Consider the following 16,168-nt stretch of genomic DNA (forward strand, 5'->3'; position numbering starts at 1 on the left):
GACTGGTTTGTATCATGTGTCAGCCAAGAAAGGCCTTGGTTTGTCTACACAGTGCGCCCACAGCAGCATTTTGGCCTGAATGGAGCACAGTGGTTCTGCTCTTGCACTCTAACATCTACAGGAGTGCTACAGTGACTGGCAATCTCATGTCAGCTATAGATGCTGGTGCAGGGCTGCGACTGCCAACCTCGACTGCTCTGCCAGCCTTGGCTTTGGCATTTGGTATTGGGTCTGGAGTCGGCACTGTTGAACAAGTTTCTGGCAACAGCAGCTCGCCAAAGTGAAAGGAAAAAATAATGGAGAAAAACAACAAGAAAAAGAAAAACAACTGGCAGTTGGAATCAGATTCTCTGGCATAAGATAGACATTGCCTTCTTCAGAGCTATGTCTGAACCTGCTTGGTAAATAGAGTTATCATTCTAGCCACACTATCCCTGGGGGTCACAGCATACAAGAACATATTGCATATGAAGAGTTCTTCACAAAAACTCTAATGTTGTGTTTATGGGGGAATGCTGCTTCAGACAAGTCCAGTTGGAGTAACAGATACGCAAGTTGGAAGGGTTATGAGATGCCAAAATGTCTGCACATTGGTATATATGAGGTAGGACTCTTCACTACTGAAAAGTCATGGCAGTTTTTTTTAAACTTTTATTGTGGCAAGCATGACAAAGTGATATACAGGTACTAACAATGTGTTTGACTGAACACCTAGCAAGAAGACTAGAAAATATACAGCAATGAGTTGGCTGAGGTGTTATGAGCGGTCTGTCCAGGACCAAAGAAGGCACATCAGGTCAGTAGCACAACCAGTTGGGTCTTCTTCCATTCACAGGGTTGTTAACACCGAATTAAACTGAGTTATTCGTAGGCGTTCGGGGAAAACATGAAGCGCAAATGACCCAAACTGTAGCATGATGGCATTTGGGTTCTCCAACATGACAACTCACTGTGAACTCACAACGCGTTAAACACAAGACTTTCTCCCGTCTCTGCGCACGTTTCAGATCCAGGTTCAGATAGCAAGCCACTCAAAACACCTCTCCCGGCTCATGAGACATTACAAGGGTCTCCATTACCAATTTGCTGTGCACTTTCTGCTCAAGTCCGTGGTGAAGTTGCAAATGCGTATGTACCGGAGGTCACAAAAATGTGTGTAACTCAGGTGCTGATTTTTATCAAGACTTATAACTTGGAATACGTACTCACGAACATTATAGCTTCCCCCTGCTTCGTACATATCACGGTGCTGCACTCCGTTCACACACAACGAGCACAATCTCTGAACTCTTTCATCTAGCCTCATAAATATCATCATCCACCCATATCCACCAGTTTTACTCCGCGGTCGTCAGCGTGCAGGCCAAAATTTAAAACTGTGCGGACAGTTCCCCCTACGAGTGCGCCAACTGCACCGTGGCAGAAACGGGAAGCGGTTGCTCATTTAATGCCCCCGTATCCATGTCATTATGTTTGAACTGTATTCCGCATCCTGCACCTTTTTCTTGTCAAACATTTGCATGCACTGTTTTCTCTGGACCTAACTTTTTCATGTTGTCCCGCCAAACACAAAACACAAAGCAGCTCCTCTTGCTTTCAGTAGGTTGCCATCATTTCCGAAACATCCACATACGCGTACTGCCGATTGCAGTAAGTATACAAGCCTGTGCAAGTCCACTGTATTGAGTTCATTTTCAGCTGTTCACCTAAACCATGACTTGGCCTTTTGGTTCTAGGTATCTTCTTAAAATATCCCAAATTACATGGTGAATAAAATCTTCTAAATGTTCCCACATGTTGCAACGCTTTTGGCACTACCTTGTTGCTGAGTGTAACTATTTGCACACATTCATTTTAATTCTGCTGCATTTGACTGCAGATCCATGGCAACCGGGCAGCCACAGCATTTGCTTTTAGCATGACTTGCAATGACCAATTTGCAATGTCAAAACATATTGTAAAGACATTAACATCAGCTGTGATTGTGGACTTTAAAATATTACTTTTTCAACCATCAACTTTTATGGCTCACTGAGAATTTGTACATCACTGGGTGAAATATGGTTATAAAACAGTGTCTGTCAACTAACATTTCCAGGTTGGCAGTCAAACACTGCTAGAGCGTCTTGTAACAACCCACTGAATCCTGTCGAATGCTGGTTTTGGATGACCCTGCGCTCTGACTTCCCGAGAAGGGGCAAGTCACAGGTGAATTTCTCTAATTGAATCACTGCCCGATTAATATTCATAGTGTAGGCAAAAATCTGCACAATGCAACACGTCAAGAATCTTACCTTGGTAAATTGCCCACACATCAAGGGAATGAAGGATGGAATAATTGGTTCAAAATAATAACAGTTTCAACAGGAGTGATATGGACAGGGTGACATTTTTTAAGAGCTTTTTGACATTGTGCTTTAATATTACACAATTAATAATTTTTTACTTAAATTATTTCCAACAATACTTAACTACCCAAGTCAATCAAAATAAGCACAAATGCATTCTCTGCACATGTGGGTTTTAATTTTTTAAGCGATAAATACTGAATGGTGAGAAAATAGGTGCCTCTGTCTAATCCATTAAAACGGATTGATAAATGGGAGTCATTGTCTTTGAATGATCTCTTACACCATTTGACCCAAGATTGATTTAGCACACAGCTCTCTGTAAAGGGCTTATCTTTGCAAGGGTTGACAGCAAAAGCAAATTGAGTAGTCTCTACCTGCATTGACTTCCAGCAACCTCCTCTTCTTCTGCTGTCTCTCCTGCTTTTCACGCTCAGCCTTCTCCTTTGCTGCCCGGGCTCTCCTCTGTTTCTCCTCTGACTCCCGCCGCCGGAAGTTCTCCTTTAGTGCTTGCTGTGGCGAAGAGAGAGAAAAAAAGTGATAAAAAGACAGAGAAAAGAGAAAACATGACGGACTGCTAAGTGGGGTTAATTACAGTAGTGTAGAGCCTGTCAAAGGCAGAGGCAGCTGTCAAACCCTACAGACATCTTTATCAGGCACCATTACATTCAGATGAAGCTTCAAAGGTGCAATGCCACTCTGGTCTTGCAAGACACAAAAGAAGTCCACATCAGGGGCACTAGATATCCATATGACTGATGGGAAAATGTTTTAACACATAAATATAAGTTGCTGTTTTTTTCTTTTGCCTTTCATTAATTTTTCTTGCCATTTTAATGGTTACTTTACTGCGTATTAATAGTCAAAACATGTATTCCTATTTTTAGAGATTTTTAATGTTCCATTTCTATACTTTGTTTTTTTATCTTTCATTGTTTTTTTAGAGTGTAAAAACATCATCATCGCCTCAACACTGACTGGGAAAATATTCAACGGTGTAAAAAAAAAAAGAAATAAAAAAAATGTTATTCTTACACATCATAAATGTATAAATTATGAAAATGCAGCAAGCCTCAGGCCACGGGGTTTCTGTTTGTCTGTTCTTTTAAAGTGATTGTTTGGGGAGATAATACATCTTCAGCATCACCTGGTGGCACGTGTAAACTTTGTCCAGTCAGGTAACAGCAGGCAAGTTGAATAGCAATGCAAACTAACTGAAACACAATTGTAAAGCACCTGGCTGGATGCTGTGCTCTGCTTACAGGTGATGCTGAGTAAGTAGATGTTTGTCTTCCACAATAACTGAGCATCAAATATTAACAAAAAATAAAAATCACCTAAACATGTCACCACAATCAACTGATAGATTTAAGTTACAAAAACAATTAGGCATCTTTCTTGCAAAGAAGAAGATCCTAATATGTCTATAGTTTTACAAGCATGATGTTTATTATGTTTGATTGTAGGATTGCATTTACTGTGTTTCCTTGGACATATTGTAAATTAAATACTTTTACGCTTATGACACACTTTTCTTTCTATCATTAAACTTTTCTAAATTTAAATGTCTGAAGTTTGAGAAAATGTACTACAATTCAATACATGTTAAAATATATAATTTTTATTGTAAAATGTAATTTGATTAAGAAAAAAAAAGTCATTTAATTCAAGAGTAAAATGCTCATGGTTAGCGTAAATCACATTTGCAATTATTATAACCTCACCAGGACTTGAATAGATGCATGCACCCACTTCAATATAAACAACTGGACAACAAAAGCGAGCCAACAATATGCAAGGACAATATGAAAACCTGCATGCTGACTGACTGTGGTTCTTTTTTCAACCACAGAAATACAGTTGCAGGTTAGTTTCTGGGCTGTCCAGTATTTGTTCCACTCCAGTCACTCCACTGCTGATGTTTGTACATTATGACACCCTAAGTATATGGTTGAAAACTTAAGTATTAAATATCTTTCACTGCTCCAATTCAAGCCCTGAGACATGAAGAACCTTCACAGAACGTGTTTTGAGACTGCAAATATTGGTAGTTACTAAACATTAATACTGACTTTTAAACAAACTGATGCAACCAACTTCCAAACATGTGTCAATAATAGCTATATGTCCATATATGAGGAATAATTCTATAGGTATGGAAACTACTGTGCATCAACCAACGTGGACACTGGCTCCATTATCCCTGTGTTTAAACCTCCAAGATGTGGTATCAATAGCTCAATAATGGCAAAGCCAAGAGACACACTGCATATGATTTAATAGAGTGCTTGCATGATTGCCATCCTGATCAATAGCCAGTCACTTAAAGCAAAGGAGTCTGGGCTTTCATCAAACACCCAACTCCTCCCCCTCAACTCCCCTCATCTTGTGTTATTCACACAGCCCGGCTTAACTGGCAGGTCAGTGGAAGAATAGTAATGCATAACAAACATGAACGGGTATGCACAAAAGCCCACTCTGCAAGAACTGTGTAGTATATGGAGAGCTACAGTGGTACACTAACATTAGTTGAGGCCCGGTGGCCGCCACCTATTACGTCTGCATTCATGTGACCATTGTTGGAAATGATATAGTCAACTTGAATTCAAAACATTTGTGTGCAGTCGATTCAGCATCAGCAAGGCACTTTAAAATGGGAGAAATGGCAGCTTGAATAAACATTGTGTAAATTACTAAAAGTAGGGTTGCAAGCGAACAGTATATATTGTACTCATATTTTGAAATGGCTACACCACTCTTTGCCTGTGTTTTCAGTCCTGTCCTTCCAAAAGTTAAGTATGGCTGCATGTCAGTAGCCAGAACACTCATACTGCTTAACACCTCCAATAAATGTTCCACATCTGCACATTGAGACCATAATATTTTAATATAATATGTGTTTTTTTCCTTTTCTTATTTATGAACACACCATAAAGAGATGGTGGTTGGTTGGTAACTTATGAAAAAAAATATCCAAATCCATTCCCTTTAGGATTTGAGGTTATTAGATAAAATTGCCCGTTTTGTTCAACGATCTATATGCACGCGCAGCAATGGCAAGGTTAATACATGTTTTTTCTTAATATTTACAAGTTTTTTTCTAATTCAAACCTGAAACTTATGATTTACAAAAGTATTCAGGCCCTGTTGCTGCAGCACTTTGTCTGTATCATGTCTTTATGGACACACCACAAAGAGATGGTGGTTGGTTGGTAACTTATGAAAAACATATCCAAATCCATTTCCTTTAGGATTTGAGGTTATTAGATACAATTGCCCGTTTTGTTCAACGATCTATATGCACGCGCAGCAATGGCAAGGTTAATACATGTTTTTTCTTAATATTTACAAGTTTTTTTCTAATTCAAACCTGAAACTTATGATTTACAAAAGTATTCAGGCCCTGTTGTTGCAGCACTTTGTCTGTATCATGTCGAGACATGAGATGTGTCTAGAACTGGACTGGAGTCCATGTGAGGCAAAGAGATTTGAATTTATAAGGAACTCTGTGTAGAGCTCAGAACCGTGGCAGGCATAGATTAGTGTTTCCAGGAGCATGGTGGCCTCAATAATTTTGAAAAGTAAGAAGTCTGGAACCACTGGGAGTTTGGTCAGGGAGGTGACCAAGAACCGAATGATCAATTAAACAGAACTTCAGAAGTCCTTTGCAGAGATGGGAGAACTTCCCACTCCATCAACTGGGTCTTTTTGACAGCCTGCTTAGTTTGCCAAATGGCATTAAAAGGACTCTAAGTCCACAAAGAAAAAGATGCTCTGGTCTGATGACACAAATTTGAACTCCATGGGCAGGGCATTAAGAACAATGTCTGGTGAACACCAGTTACTGCACATCACCTGGATAATATCTGATGTTTGGTGGTGGCAGCATCACGATTGGGTTCTTTTCTTAACAGCAGAAACAGGAAGAGTGGTCAGAACTAAGGTAAGGATGTGTGAAGCCAAATAAAGAGGTCTTTGAAGAAAACCTGCACCAAAGTGTTTGTAACCCTACCCAATGACAGAGACCCAACGCATACAGCCAAGACAATGCTGGCTTCAAGACAAGTCTCTAACTGTATTTGTCCCGACCAAAGCTTCGACATCAGACCAATTGAGCATGAAGCGTGAAGATTCAGTTCAGATGCCATTTATTTAATCTGGCATGATATGCCAGTAAGAATGTGATAAACTGCCCGTGTCTGGTGTAAAAAGCCTGTAGCTCTTACAAAAGAAGACTCAAAGATGATCTACCAAACAGGGCTTCTACAAAGTACTGAAAGGGTCAGATTACTTTTGAAAATGATACATTTCATATACAAATTTTAAAGTTAAAAAAATTTGCGAACAAAAACTAAACTAAAAACTGTTTTTACTTTATAGGTTATTGAGTGTAGCCTGGAAATCTACAGCATAATAAAGTGTGCAAAAGTGAAGCAGTGTGAAAACTTTCTCAAACCACATTTATCTAAACTCACTCGCATAAAAAGACAATAGTAGCTAACAGCACGGATGAGTACCACTCAGCAGGCTTATAAGAACTCAGGAGAAGAAGAGAGCATTGAAGAAAAGGAGATGGGGAAGATGAATACCAAATGACTGACTGAAGCTATTCAGAGCTCTCTTTTTAAAACTATTTTTAAATAAAACCAACCACTCCACAAAATTAGCATTGATTTGATGGAAAGACTGTCGGTTGCTAATAGCAACCACTGATTCAAAAATGACTATATTGTTAATGGGCGTCCAATCTGATGATTAAGGGGCAAAAACATTTAGGAAAAAGAAAATAGAAGAACAAGATTACTGACACAGGGCACATTTTCAGTACAGAAAAATAAGTGATCTAAGGTTACAAGTAGACAGCGCTGATGGATCCCGAATGTGAACACCGTCAAAAATGTGACACACTTTCATCTCCTTGCTATCAAGTAGCTCTCATTAAACAGTCTAAATCAATTACTAAACCAGAAAGAAAACATAATTGTACAGTGGCAATCAAACAGAGCTGTTGCTACCCTCAACTCCATATGTACTGTAGTCAGAGGTGAAATCTGAGTATTTTACAGCAGTTTCACAAATCAGATTGTCGATTAAATTTGGCATATATTCTAAATCAAACAAGCTGTACAAAAATTAGAATTAGTTTGTCTGTAGTAAACAACCAAATGCTCTATAAACTTACAATGCAATGCCATTTATATTATATTAGCCAATAGTTTGATATAGGTTCGCACAGTATATACATGTAGGTTTTTTTTCCATTAAATAAGGAGTTCACAGCCATCCTAGCAGCTTTATGAATCTGCTAACATGACACAATGGTGCTTTGAACTAATTGATAATGTCAGCATGTCTAACATGCTCACAGTGAGAGATGTTAACATTCTGATGTTTAGCAGGTATAACATTTATCATGTTCACAATCTCAGTTTTGCATGTCAGCACACTAACATTTGCTAATTATCAATAAGCACAAAGTACCGCTGAGGATGTTGGAAAAGTTATTTGTGATGTATGTATGTAGTCATTGACTAAATAAATGATGTTGCTATTGGATCAAAGGTCAAGAGACCAGAGGTTAATTCTAAGGTGACTGTGGATGCCTGTACCAAATTTCACAAAAATCCATACAATGCAATACAAAATGTCAGCCTGTAAATCGCACTTGAGGAAAAGTCTTGGGATCACAAAAATCCAACCAAAGATGGTTTGAATAATACTACTATGCAGATCCTCTGAGGAACTGTTTGGAGGCAAAATGAAGTCTTATTTAAAACTGGATCCCTCAAAGCTGCCAGCAGTCCGGAAAAACAATGATTAGTCAATAACGGGTCAATACACCAAGTGGACCTGTTTAAGAGAGGATCACTCTTAAGCCTCAGATAGTGAGGAGGAACTGGGAAAAAAAAGACAAGAGTGCTGTGATTTTTGTCTTATGATAAAACATTCATTTCCACTGTAGTGTTAAGATGAAGGAGAGAGAGTGGTAAAGAGAGAGAGACACAGAGAGAGAGAGAGAGAGAGAGAGAGAGAGAGAGAGAGAGAGAGAGAGAGAGAGAGAGAGAGAGAGAGAGAGAGAGAGAGAGAGAGAGAGAGAGAGAGAGAGAGAGAGAGAGAGAGAGAGAGAGAGAGAGAGAGAGAGAGAGAGAGAGAGAGAGAGAGAGAGAGAGAGAGAGAGAGAGAGAGAGAGAGAGAGAGAGAGAGAGAGAGAGAGAGAGAGAGAGAGAGAGAGAGAGAGAGAGAGAGAGAGAGAGAGAGAGAGAGAGAGAGAGAGAGAGAGAGAGAGAGAGAGAGAGAGAGAACACCAGCTCTCAGAGGAAATTGCCCTCCGCTCTCCTTCATCACTGCAGGTCTGCTTCACCCTCCTCCTCTCCTGGATGTCCGCCATTAGACACGCTCAATTGGATTCCTGTCAGATGTGCGGCCTCGCCCTGGGTCTCCTTCCTACGGGTGACTGAGCATGCTGCACGTGTGTGTATGAGTATATGTATGTGTGTGTGTGTGTGTGTGTGTGTGTGTGTGTGTGTGTGTGTGTGTGTGTGTGTGTGTGTGTGTGTGTGTGTGTGTGTGTGTGTGTGTGTGTGTGAAAAAAACAACTAAGCAGCTTTTCCTGTAAAAAATGGCCGAGACAGAATGACATATGCACACAAACAAACATGCACAGCACACACACACACATTATGCGAGATAGATACACACAGTTCAAGGCACAGTTCGCCTCAGGCATTGGTCTATAGACAGCACACACCTATTAGCATGGGCCTTGGCACAACAGGGTAAATGCTGACACAGATTTGACCGAGAGGTTACGATGCTGAGATTTACTGTATGCCTACGTTCATTGACCTAGCCTTGCCTTTTCCCAAGATATGTCAGTGTGATGTGACCATTTGAAGGAATTGCTGAGGCTGTAAGCTGCTTACGCCTTGACCTATCACAGGGGAATAAATAGCTACCTTGGGAGTTTTGACCATATAATGCTAGTCTTTATAACACTTGGCTTGTTCACCTTTCACTGGCAGAGCCATTAAGTGTTATGTTTGGTCAGAACATAAAAGCTACAGCAAAACCTAAACCATTGAGCTTAAATGAAAGGGATTGCAGCTGTATAATGAAACATTTGTATGTCCATGGAATACGCAATATATTCTTTTAATACTTGGCAATGATTATTGCATGGAAGATACAGAGGTTTGTATCACTCACTCTGGGTCTGATTCATGTCTGAACACAGGCTCTGGCTGATCTGGGTTGAGGCTATTTACAAAGTGAGGGAAGAATCACAGCACAGAGAAGTTCTGGGATCAATAAGAATAATACAAAAAAAGAAACAAAGCAGAGCCAGACTTAAAGCAATGCATCTGGGACCATTCTTTTCTTTTTGGACTGTTGCTTTTGGCCTGTGAAGAATGTGTAGGTAGTTGATTCTCAGAGGCCACATACAAAAGACAGCATTTATAGATGTGAGGTAACAAAGTGTTCGGATGTGAATGTGGTCAAAATAGATGAGAAGAGGGCATAAACAATGACATCAAATAGTTATAAGCAGATCTATTTAAACCTGTTCAAATGCCTCTTGTTAAGACACATTTGTGAGCAGCAGGCAGGAAATGTCATGCATACACATCAGGCACTTCACAGGAGCAGTAAGGAGAGAAAGAGATCTCTGATCCTTTACCAGATTCTAATTTCTGACCCAGACGAAATCACCAAATAAGGTATCTTACAAAAAAATTTACTTAACGTGTCAGGTAACTTTGCATTTCAGGTGAGATGTCATAAAAAAAACCATTATTCGATACGGAGTAAGACGCAAGCAAAAAAAAAACTCTCCCTGAAAAGCACATGAATGTACAGACAAAGCTTTGGAGTAAAAGAAAAACTAAAGCATAACTAATGACTAGGCAAGGAAAAAAAAGAAAAGAGGCATGAAGTCCATTTGTGTGTGCGTGGTAAATGTTAAGTTGGGGGCAGGGCAGGAACTTAGTAGGCTAATTAGCTAGTATTATCTGTCGCGCCCAGTGGCCTGTGCCACTAATCCTGCTGATTAAACACAGTGGGTCTCCGCAGTTCCAGAGCTCACAGTAGCACCACAATGATAAGGCCATGGAGCTCTGTAATGACATAAATGTCTGGGTGGGAACTGGACTACACAGGACTGGCACTGCTCTGCTTTGCATTACACCACAGCTCACCGTAGTGACAAACACAAACCGAAGTCGTGTCTTGATACAGCCAATGAACATATAGGGTGAAAGTTTAACACCGTTTCCAAACGGCCAGCATTTTATGAGCTCAACTGCAGCTTTTCTCAAACCAATACTCTTTACTTGTTTTGTGCTTTTCTGGTACTCAGGACTGAAGGCAATCTTCTCCATCAAATAGCAAAACACCTGACTGGAACAAGCTATCACTCCAAAGTTAGGTCTCTCACTGCATGAGTGAGCCAGACAACAACTAAATCCAACCTATTAAATAGTTTGGTGTTGTTAGAGGTTTGCGTTTGTCTCATGTTAATAGATTCAGAGGTAGTAAATCAGTATTTGCAATACATTCAAATATTTTCAGTGGTTAAAAAGCAAAATACAAATACACCAATACTTGAAAACAGCTAAATAGCATTATGAAGCACCATTCAACATAAATTGGCGCTCCAGGATTTATACGGTGGAGTTGTTTAATGTATCGATGTTCAAAAATGTCAGTAAATTATTTCAAACAGGCAACAAATTAACACATTTCTGATGAAGTTCGTAACGTGATTATTCTTTTCATTCTTTCTACATTGAAATGTAATCAAAAGACTTTCTGAAAGTTCTGCCAGTCCGACTGAGAATCGACTAATCAACCATCAATCACCAAGTTCAAATCGAACATGAACATTTAAAGTAACATGTAATTTTTTTTTAATTCCTCAAAAATATGATAAAAAAAATTTAAAAAAAATGTTTAAAGGTTGTCATATGCGTGAACATGAAGTACAGTATACTCACAGTGAACATGGACCTGAAGCTGCTGAGGTCAGTGAACAGCTCCTCCACAGAGGTCTTCTTAGGATCAACGGCAAAGTACTCCAGCACGTTCTGATAGAGCGTCGCCATATTGCTGTGCATGATCACCAGCTTGCCGTACTGCTCCCGTGCAACTTTGCTGAAGCTGTGAGGGTTGTGGTCAAGGTCAACAATACATCCATCACACATTATAAGACGTTATTGAATGCTGATGGGAGTATTCCCTGACTTGACAGGCAGAACAAGAGTGCACACTGTTGTCGTCGTGAGGATCCAAAGCTGGATATCAATCTGTGGCAAACTGTGATGATGACATTAAAAGCTCAGGTTACAACTACAGTGTGTTCATCCCCTGCAGCCTACAGCATCTGTCACACGCATGTCTAGCTGCTGGCAAGGTGTAATGCATCTGAAATGCACGATATTAACTGCAAACATAAACACACACCAAAAGTGAGCATATTTGACTCTGAAAACAATGACAATTCACAGCACTGTTAGCTTGGGTGTTGTGCACTCAAACTTAATATTATTATTATATTATAAATTATATATTAACGTCGACCGTACCTGCCCACTAATCACATTTTAATTTATTGAGTTTGAGTTTTCCATATAGCGTTAACACAGCCAGTCATGTCTTGGTCGCACATAATGTTAATGCGACGACATGTATCTCAGCCTTCAACCATGAACAGTGTTAAGGGTCCTTGAAGAGTTGAATGTGGTTGAGGTGAAGCAAAAAGACAGCTCTGCTCTGTTGGTACGTGTGTGCGCGTGCGCGTGTGCGTGCGCACGAGTACAAATAGGTAATGGCTGTGTCAACATGTGCTGGAGATGTGTCAGTGTCAGAGCAAAGCGAGAGCTTTAACACATCGTGCCCACCACCAGGGCATAAAGCACTGCGGAGCTACTGTCAGTCACCTCGCACACAATATTCACTCAATGCAGAACTATTGCCAGCATGAATTGGCCCTTTAAAAGTTCTTCCCTTTATTTCAAACGCTGCATATGCAATTTTACTAGTTATCTTTTTTTTATTATTTTTTTTTGTAATTTTCCATTTCCCAAAGCATATCCCTGTCTGTCCTTTGCACATGATGACAATGTTTAATACAATTCAAAGATTTTGCTGAATTAAATAAAATCTGAGTTGGAATCAGTTTGAACCAAATTCTTACGTAAATGTAAAATGTGGGAATCATTTTCTGTGAAAATCTCTGAGAAAAATAAAGCAAATGACACGTCTCTATCTATCTATCCTCCTAATGGCAGTAAAGCTGTTGTTTCATGGCAGATAAGAAGCATCAGTGTGTGTGTGTGTGTGTGTGTGTGTGTGTGTGTGTGTGTGTGTGTGTGTGTGTGTGTGTGTGTGTGTGGGCAGCCTCTGGCTCCTTTCGTGCCCCTTCATTATGGCTCAATTGATGGACCAATTTGAGGTTTGGCCTCAGTTGAATCTGGCTGGGAATGGGACTACCAATTCACAGCTGGGTAAATGCTGTTCAATAGGCACTCCTCCTAGATTGACTTGTCAGTAATATCTTTCCAAACCAGGAGCTGGGGAAAAGAGGCATGAGAAAAGTCTGAGCAGGTGACCAAAGGAAAGAGAAAAGAGAAAATTGCTGAGAGCGGTGGTTGACAAGAATCGCTCGCCGTGAAATATCTCCCCTCCTCTTGTTCCCCCCTCTCCTGACTTCTTCCCTATTCCAGAGGAAGCAGCGGTACACTACAGCTCATTCTCAAGAATTCCTGTTCCCTCGTATTTTTTCACTGATCATTTATTCGTCCACCACCCTCTGTTCCATCATAATTCATTCTCCCGTTCTTCATATACTCGTTCTTCCTCTGTTTCTCTCATATTCGAATCTGCCATCTTTACAAGCTGAGCTCAGATTGAGAAGTTTAACACGAGAGTAGTAACACAGTAACTGTAAAGTCAATTGGCACATGAAGTGAAAATAGAGTTCTCAATGTCACCACCCCAAACACCCTCTGATCAACATAACACCAGCAAACTTCATCAGCAGCATGTGCAGCTGCCATGTGTACAATTTCCACATTATTGCATCATTGTTAGAGGCTCCAGAAGGACGAGAAGGAAAACTTCTTTAAGAATAAAAGAGCCTCAGACCTTGAGCATTTAGAAATTCTGTCTTGGATGACTCAGGATCTGGATATTCTACAATAATTAGTATCCACTCATTTGAGACACAAGAAAAATACAAAACACACAAAAAAGCTGAGTATGCATTTACCTGACCAGTGAAAAAATGTCACACCAGACACCGGATGTAAAGACTGTCAACTGTGATTTATAATGATTTATCTGGCAGAGGTCGGTTTAATCAGCTCTGTGTCAACTCATTTGGCAAGTGCTTGAATTAAATGGACCTTTATTTACATGTAAAAGTACCATATTAATAGTTTTAAGTACAATGTCTAAATGAGTCAGATAGATTTTATGTAACGCCACATCTTACAATCCTCAGCACTTATTTCCAGGTTGTAGATACCCTTCTTACCATTAAATAAGCGACTAATAAAAACTGCAGTGGTTGACTTGTTAATTACCATGTTACATTTGATTTTGCCTGATTTTATTTATTTTTTCTTTTCTTTTAACCCACAGCGAGTTCATATGTAATTTTCAATTTTGATGGGTGTTTTTAAAGCTATGGTATTATGTGCAGGGCATCAGGAATTGGAAAGCAAAGCAGTGAAAGACAGAGCTGTCAAATCTATTCTCAGTGAACCTCTCTGTCCTGCACTCAAGCTTTCTGCTAACTACTACAGCACAAGCCATCGGTGCCCCAGCCCCTAGGCTATTGAGCAAAACTACATGAAGCAGCCAAGGCACAGGGTGTATTATTGAACACATACTTACACACCTGGCCTGAGACATACCTGTCAACCTGATCCTCTAGAACTACTTCAGAAGATATTGAATAATACACACTGCTGTCAAACAAACACAGACAGCTGTCAACAATGGACCCAGATATCCCAAACGGGCAGTGGAATGGGAAAAGAAATTGTAAATTTCAGAGTTCCTCTACTTTAGTTTTCTGTTTTTTTTTTTTTTTTTTTTACTAAATGACAGCTCAATACAACATAATAAATGATTATTGTTGTCTTCAGGGTTATACAGCAATGACTGACACTGGTAGAGTAGAAGAGAGTGACAGAGAGTCAAAGACAACCTAATTCTCCCTCTCTAACTCTTCCCTTGATTTTGAAGTCACCCTCTGTCTTAAGTACCCTTCAAAAAAAAGAGCTGAGAGAGGTGTAAGCAAAATAACTTGACTATAGAAAGGGGTGTCACTTATCACTCGTGCATATCGTTGACAGGACTGCGTGTCCTCGTCTCCCTTTCTTTTGCATTTTAACAGACTACAACAGAATACTCTGCATACTGTTGTTTTTCTTTCTTGAGTGATCCCCAACGTGTGGGAGAGGATACTCTGAAATGTTCAATGCAAAGGAGATAGGGAACTATAGAATAAAGTACGCAACTATTGAATCATGTGTAAGGTAAAAGAAATGTGTTTGACCAACCAAAGACTTGAACTCTGATAACCTGCTCTATTGCCACTTCATGCAGCACCAGTAATAAATGTAAACATTTCCGTTTCAGTAATATTCTTCGAACTATTTTTTTTTTTTTATTCCTGACGGTAAACTTTGTGTAATGCCTCGGAGTGGTGAACTTATGAACACGTGTGTAAAGGATATAGCCATTTTGGTGAAAAACATGTCGTGAGGGTCATCGGGGGAAGAGAAGGTCTCCAGGTCTCTCTCCAGCTGCAGCAGCTGCCTCTCCATCTGCCTCAGGCTCTTTTCCAGATTCTCTGCAGACACTGAAACACACCCATGTATATTCAGACACGCATAACATTCATAAAAGCACAAAGAAAAGGCATCCACGTGCCAAAGAAATGTTAAGAAAGAAGCAGATGGAAAACAATTCAATTACAGGTACAATCAAATGCATCATTATTTTGAGGCTCTGAAAGAATCAGAGAAAAACAACATACAAAAAAATAAATAAATAACAACAAGGAAATTGAAAGGGAAGCCAACTCAGTGGCATAGCACGCTTATTATGGGTTCACACTGTGCCAGAAACACCATGGGAATAAACAATGACAAAATATAAACATCACAAGTGAAAGCATGTTCAATACAGAACCTTTTGTTTATCATCTTTCCCTCATGCTCGCGTATATGCTGCAAACAATGAAATTAATATTAAAAATGCCATACCTTTCCTGGAGCAAAAGCAAATGTTTGCTCACCTTTTAAATGTGGCTTCTCAGTGGCACAAAAAGTAATAGACACTACAGTAACCTCAGCCTTAAGGTAGAAGGCGAAAAATATTTCTACATCCTTTGACTTTAGTCTTTTCAACAGGTGCCTGGATCATGCAGGTAGGAGAGCACAGGAACACCGAGCCTAACTTTCTGTTAAGTTGGTCATGGCTGACACTTTAAGCTAGTCCCTGAATATAGCATATGGCTTAAATTACCCCGATTAGACCTCACTTGACAAAAAGGCGTAAGCTGCTTAATTTTAAGTAGTTTCAAATTTCCCTTGATCCTAATACATGCTTTACCAAAAGAAAAAAGAACTTCAATGTAGCTAAGCCTCTCACTGAATTTAGAGCATAAACCTCATTTACTCATGGGAACACACTCTCGGACACACACTCAACACATTTTGACTAGAAATATTCTAAAAAAAAAAAAAAAAAAATCTGCAGAAGCTGAAGTTGTACAATTTCTTTTTTAAGTTTTATGTTTAAGGAAGTGT

The 16,168-nt window shown here is 39.7% G+C and overlaps 1 protein-coding gene across 1 annotated transcript in view; it reads right to left on the reverse strand.

Moving 5' to 3' along the window:
- LOC138620524 (protein diaphanous homolog 3-like) overlaps positions 1-16,168 on the reverse strand; it is a 154,529-nt gene that overhangs the window by 60,304 nt on the left and 78,057 nt on the right. Inside the window, exons 22-24 of the mRNA XM_069697797.1 lie at positions 15,092-15,216; positions 11,342-11,506; positions 2,726-2,861 (exon numbers count right to left, since the gene is read on the reverse strand). Of these exons, the coding sequence (XP_069553898.1) occupies positions 2,726-2,861; positions 11,342-11,506; positions 15,092-15,216 (426 nt within the window). The remainder of the gene's footprint in view (positions 1-2,725; positions 2,862-11,341; positions 11,507-15,091; positions 15,217-16,168) is intronic.

Source organism: Brachyistius frenatus, unplaced genomic scaffold (genome assembly GCF_029030835.1).
Source record: "Brachyistius frenatus isolate BFR_SWC_R1_liver_20210118 unplaced genomic scaffold, ASM2903083v1 Contig_24, whole genome shotgun sequence".
NCBI classification, from domain to species: domain Eukaryota; kingdom Metazoa; phylum Chordata; class Actinopteri; family Embiotocidae; genus Brachyistius; species Brachyistius frenatus.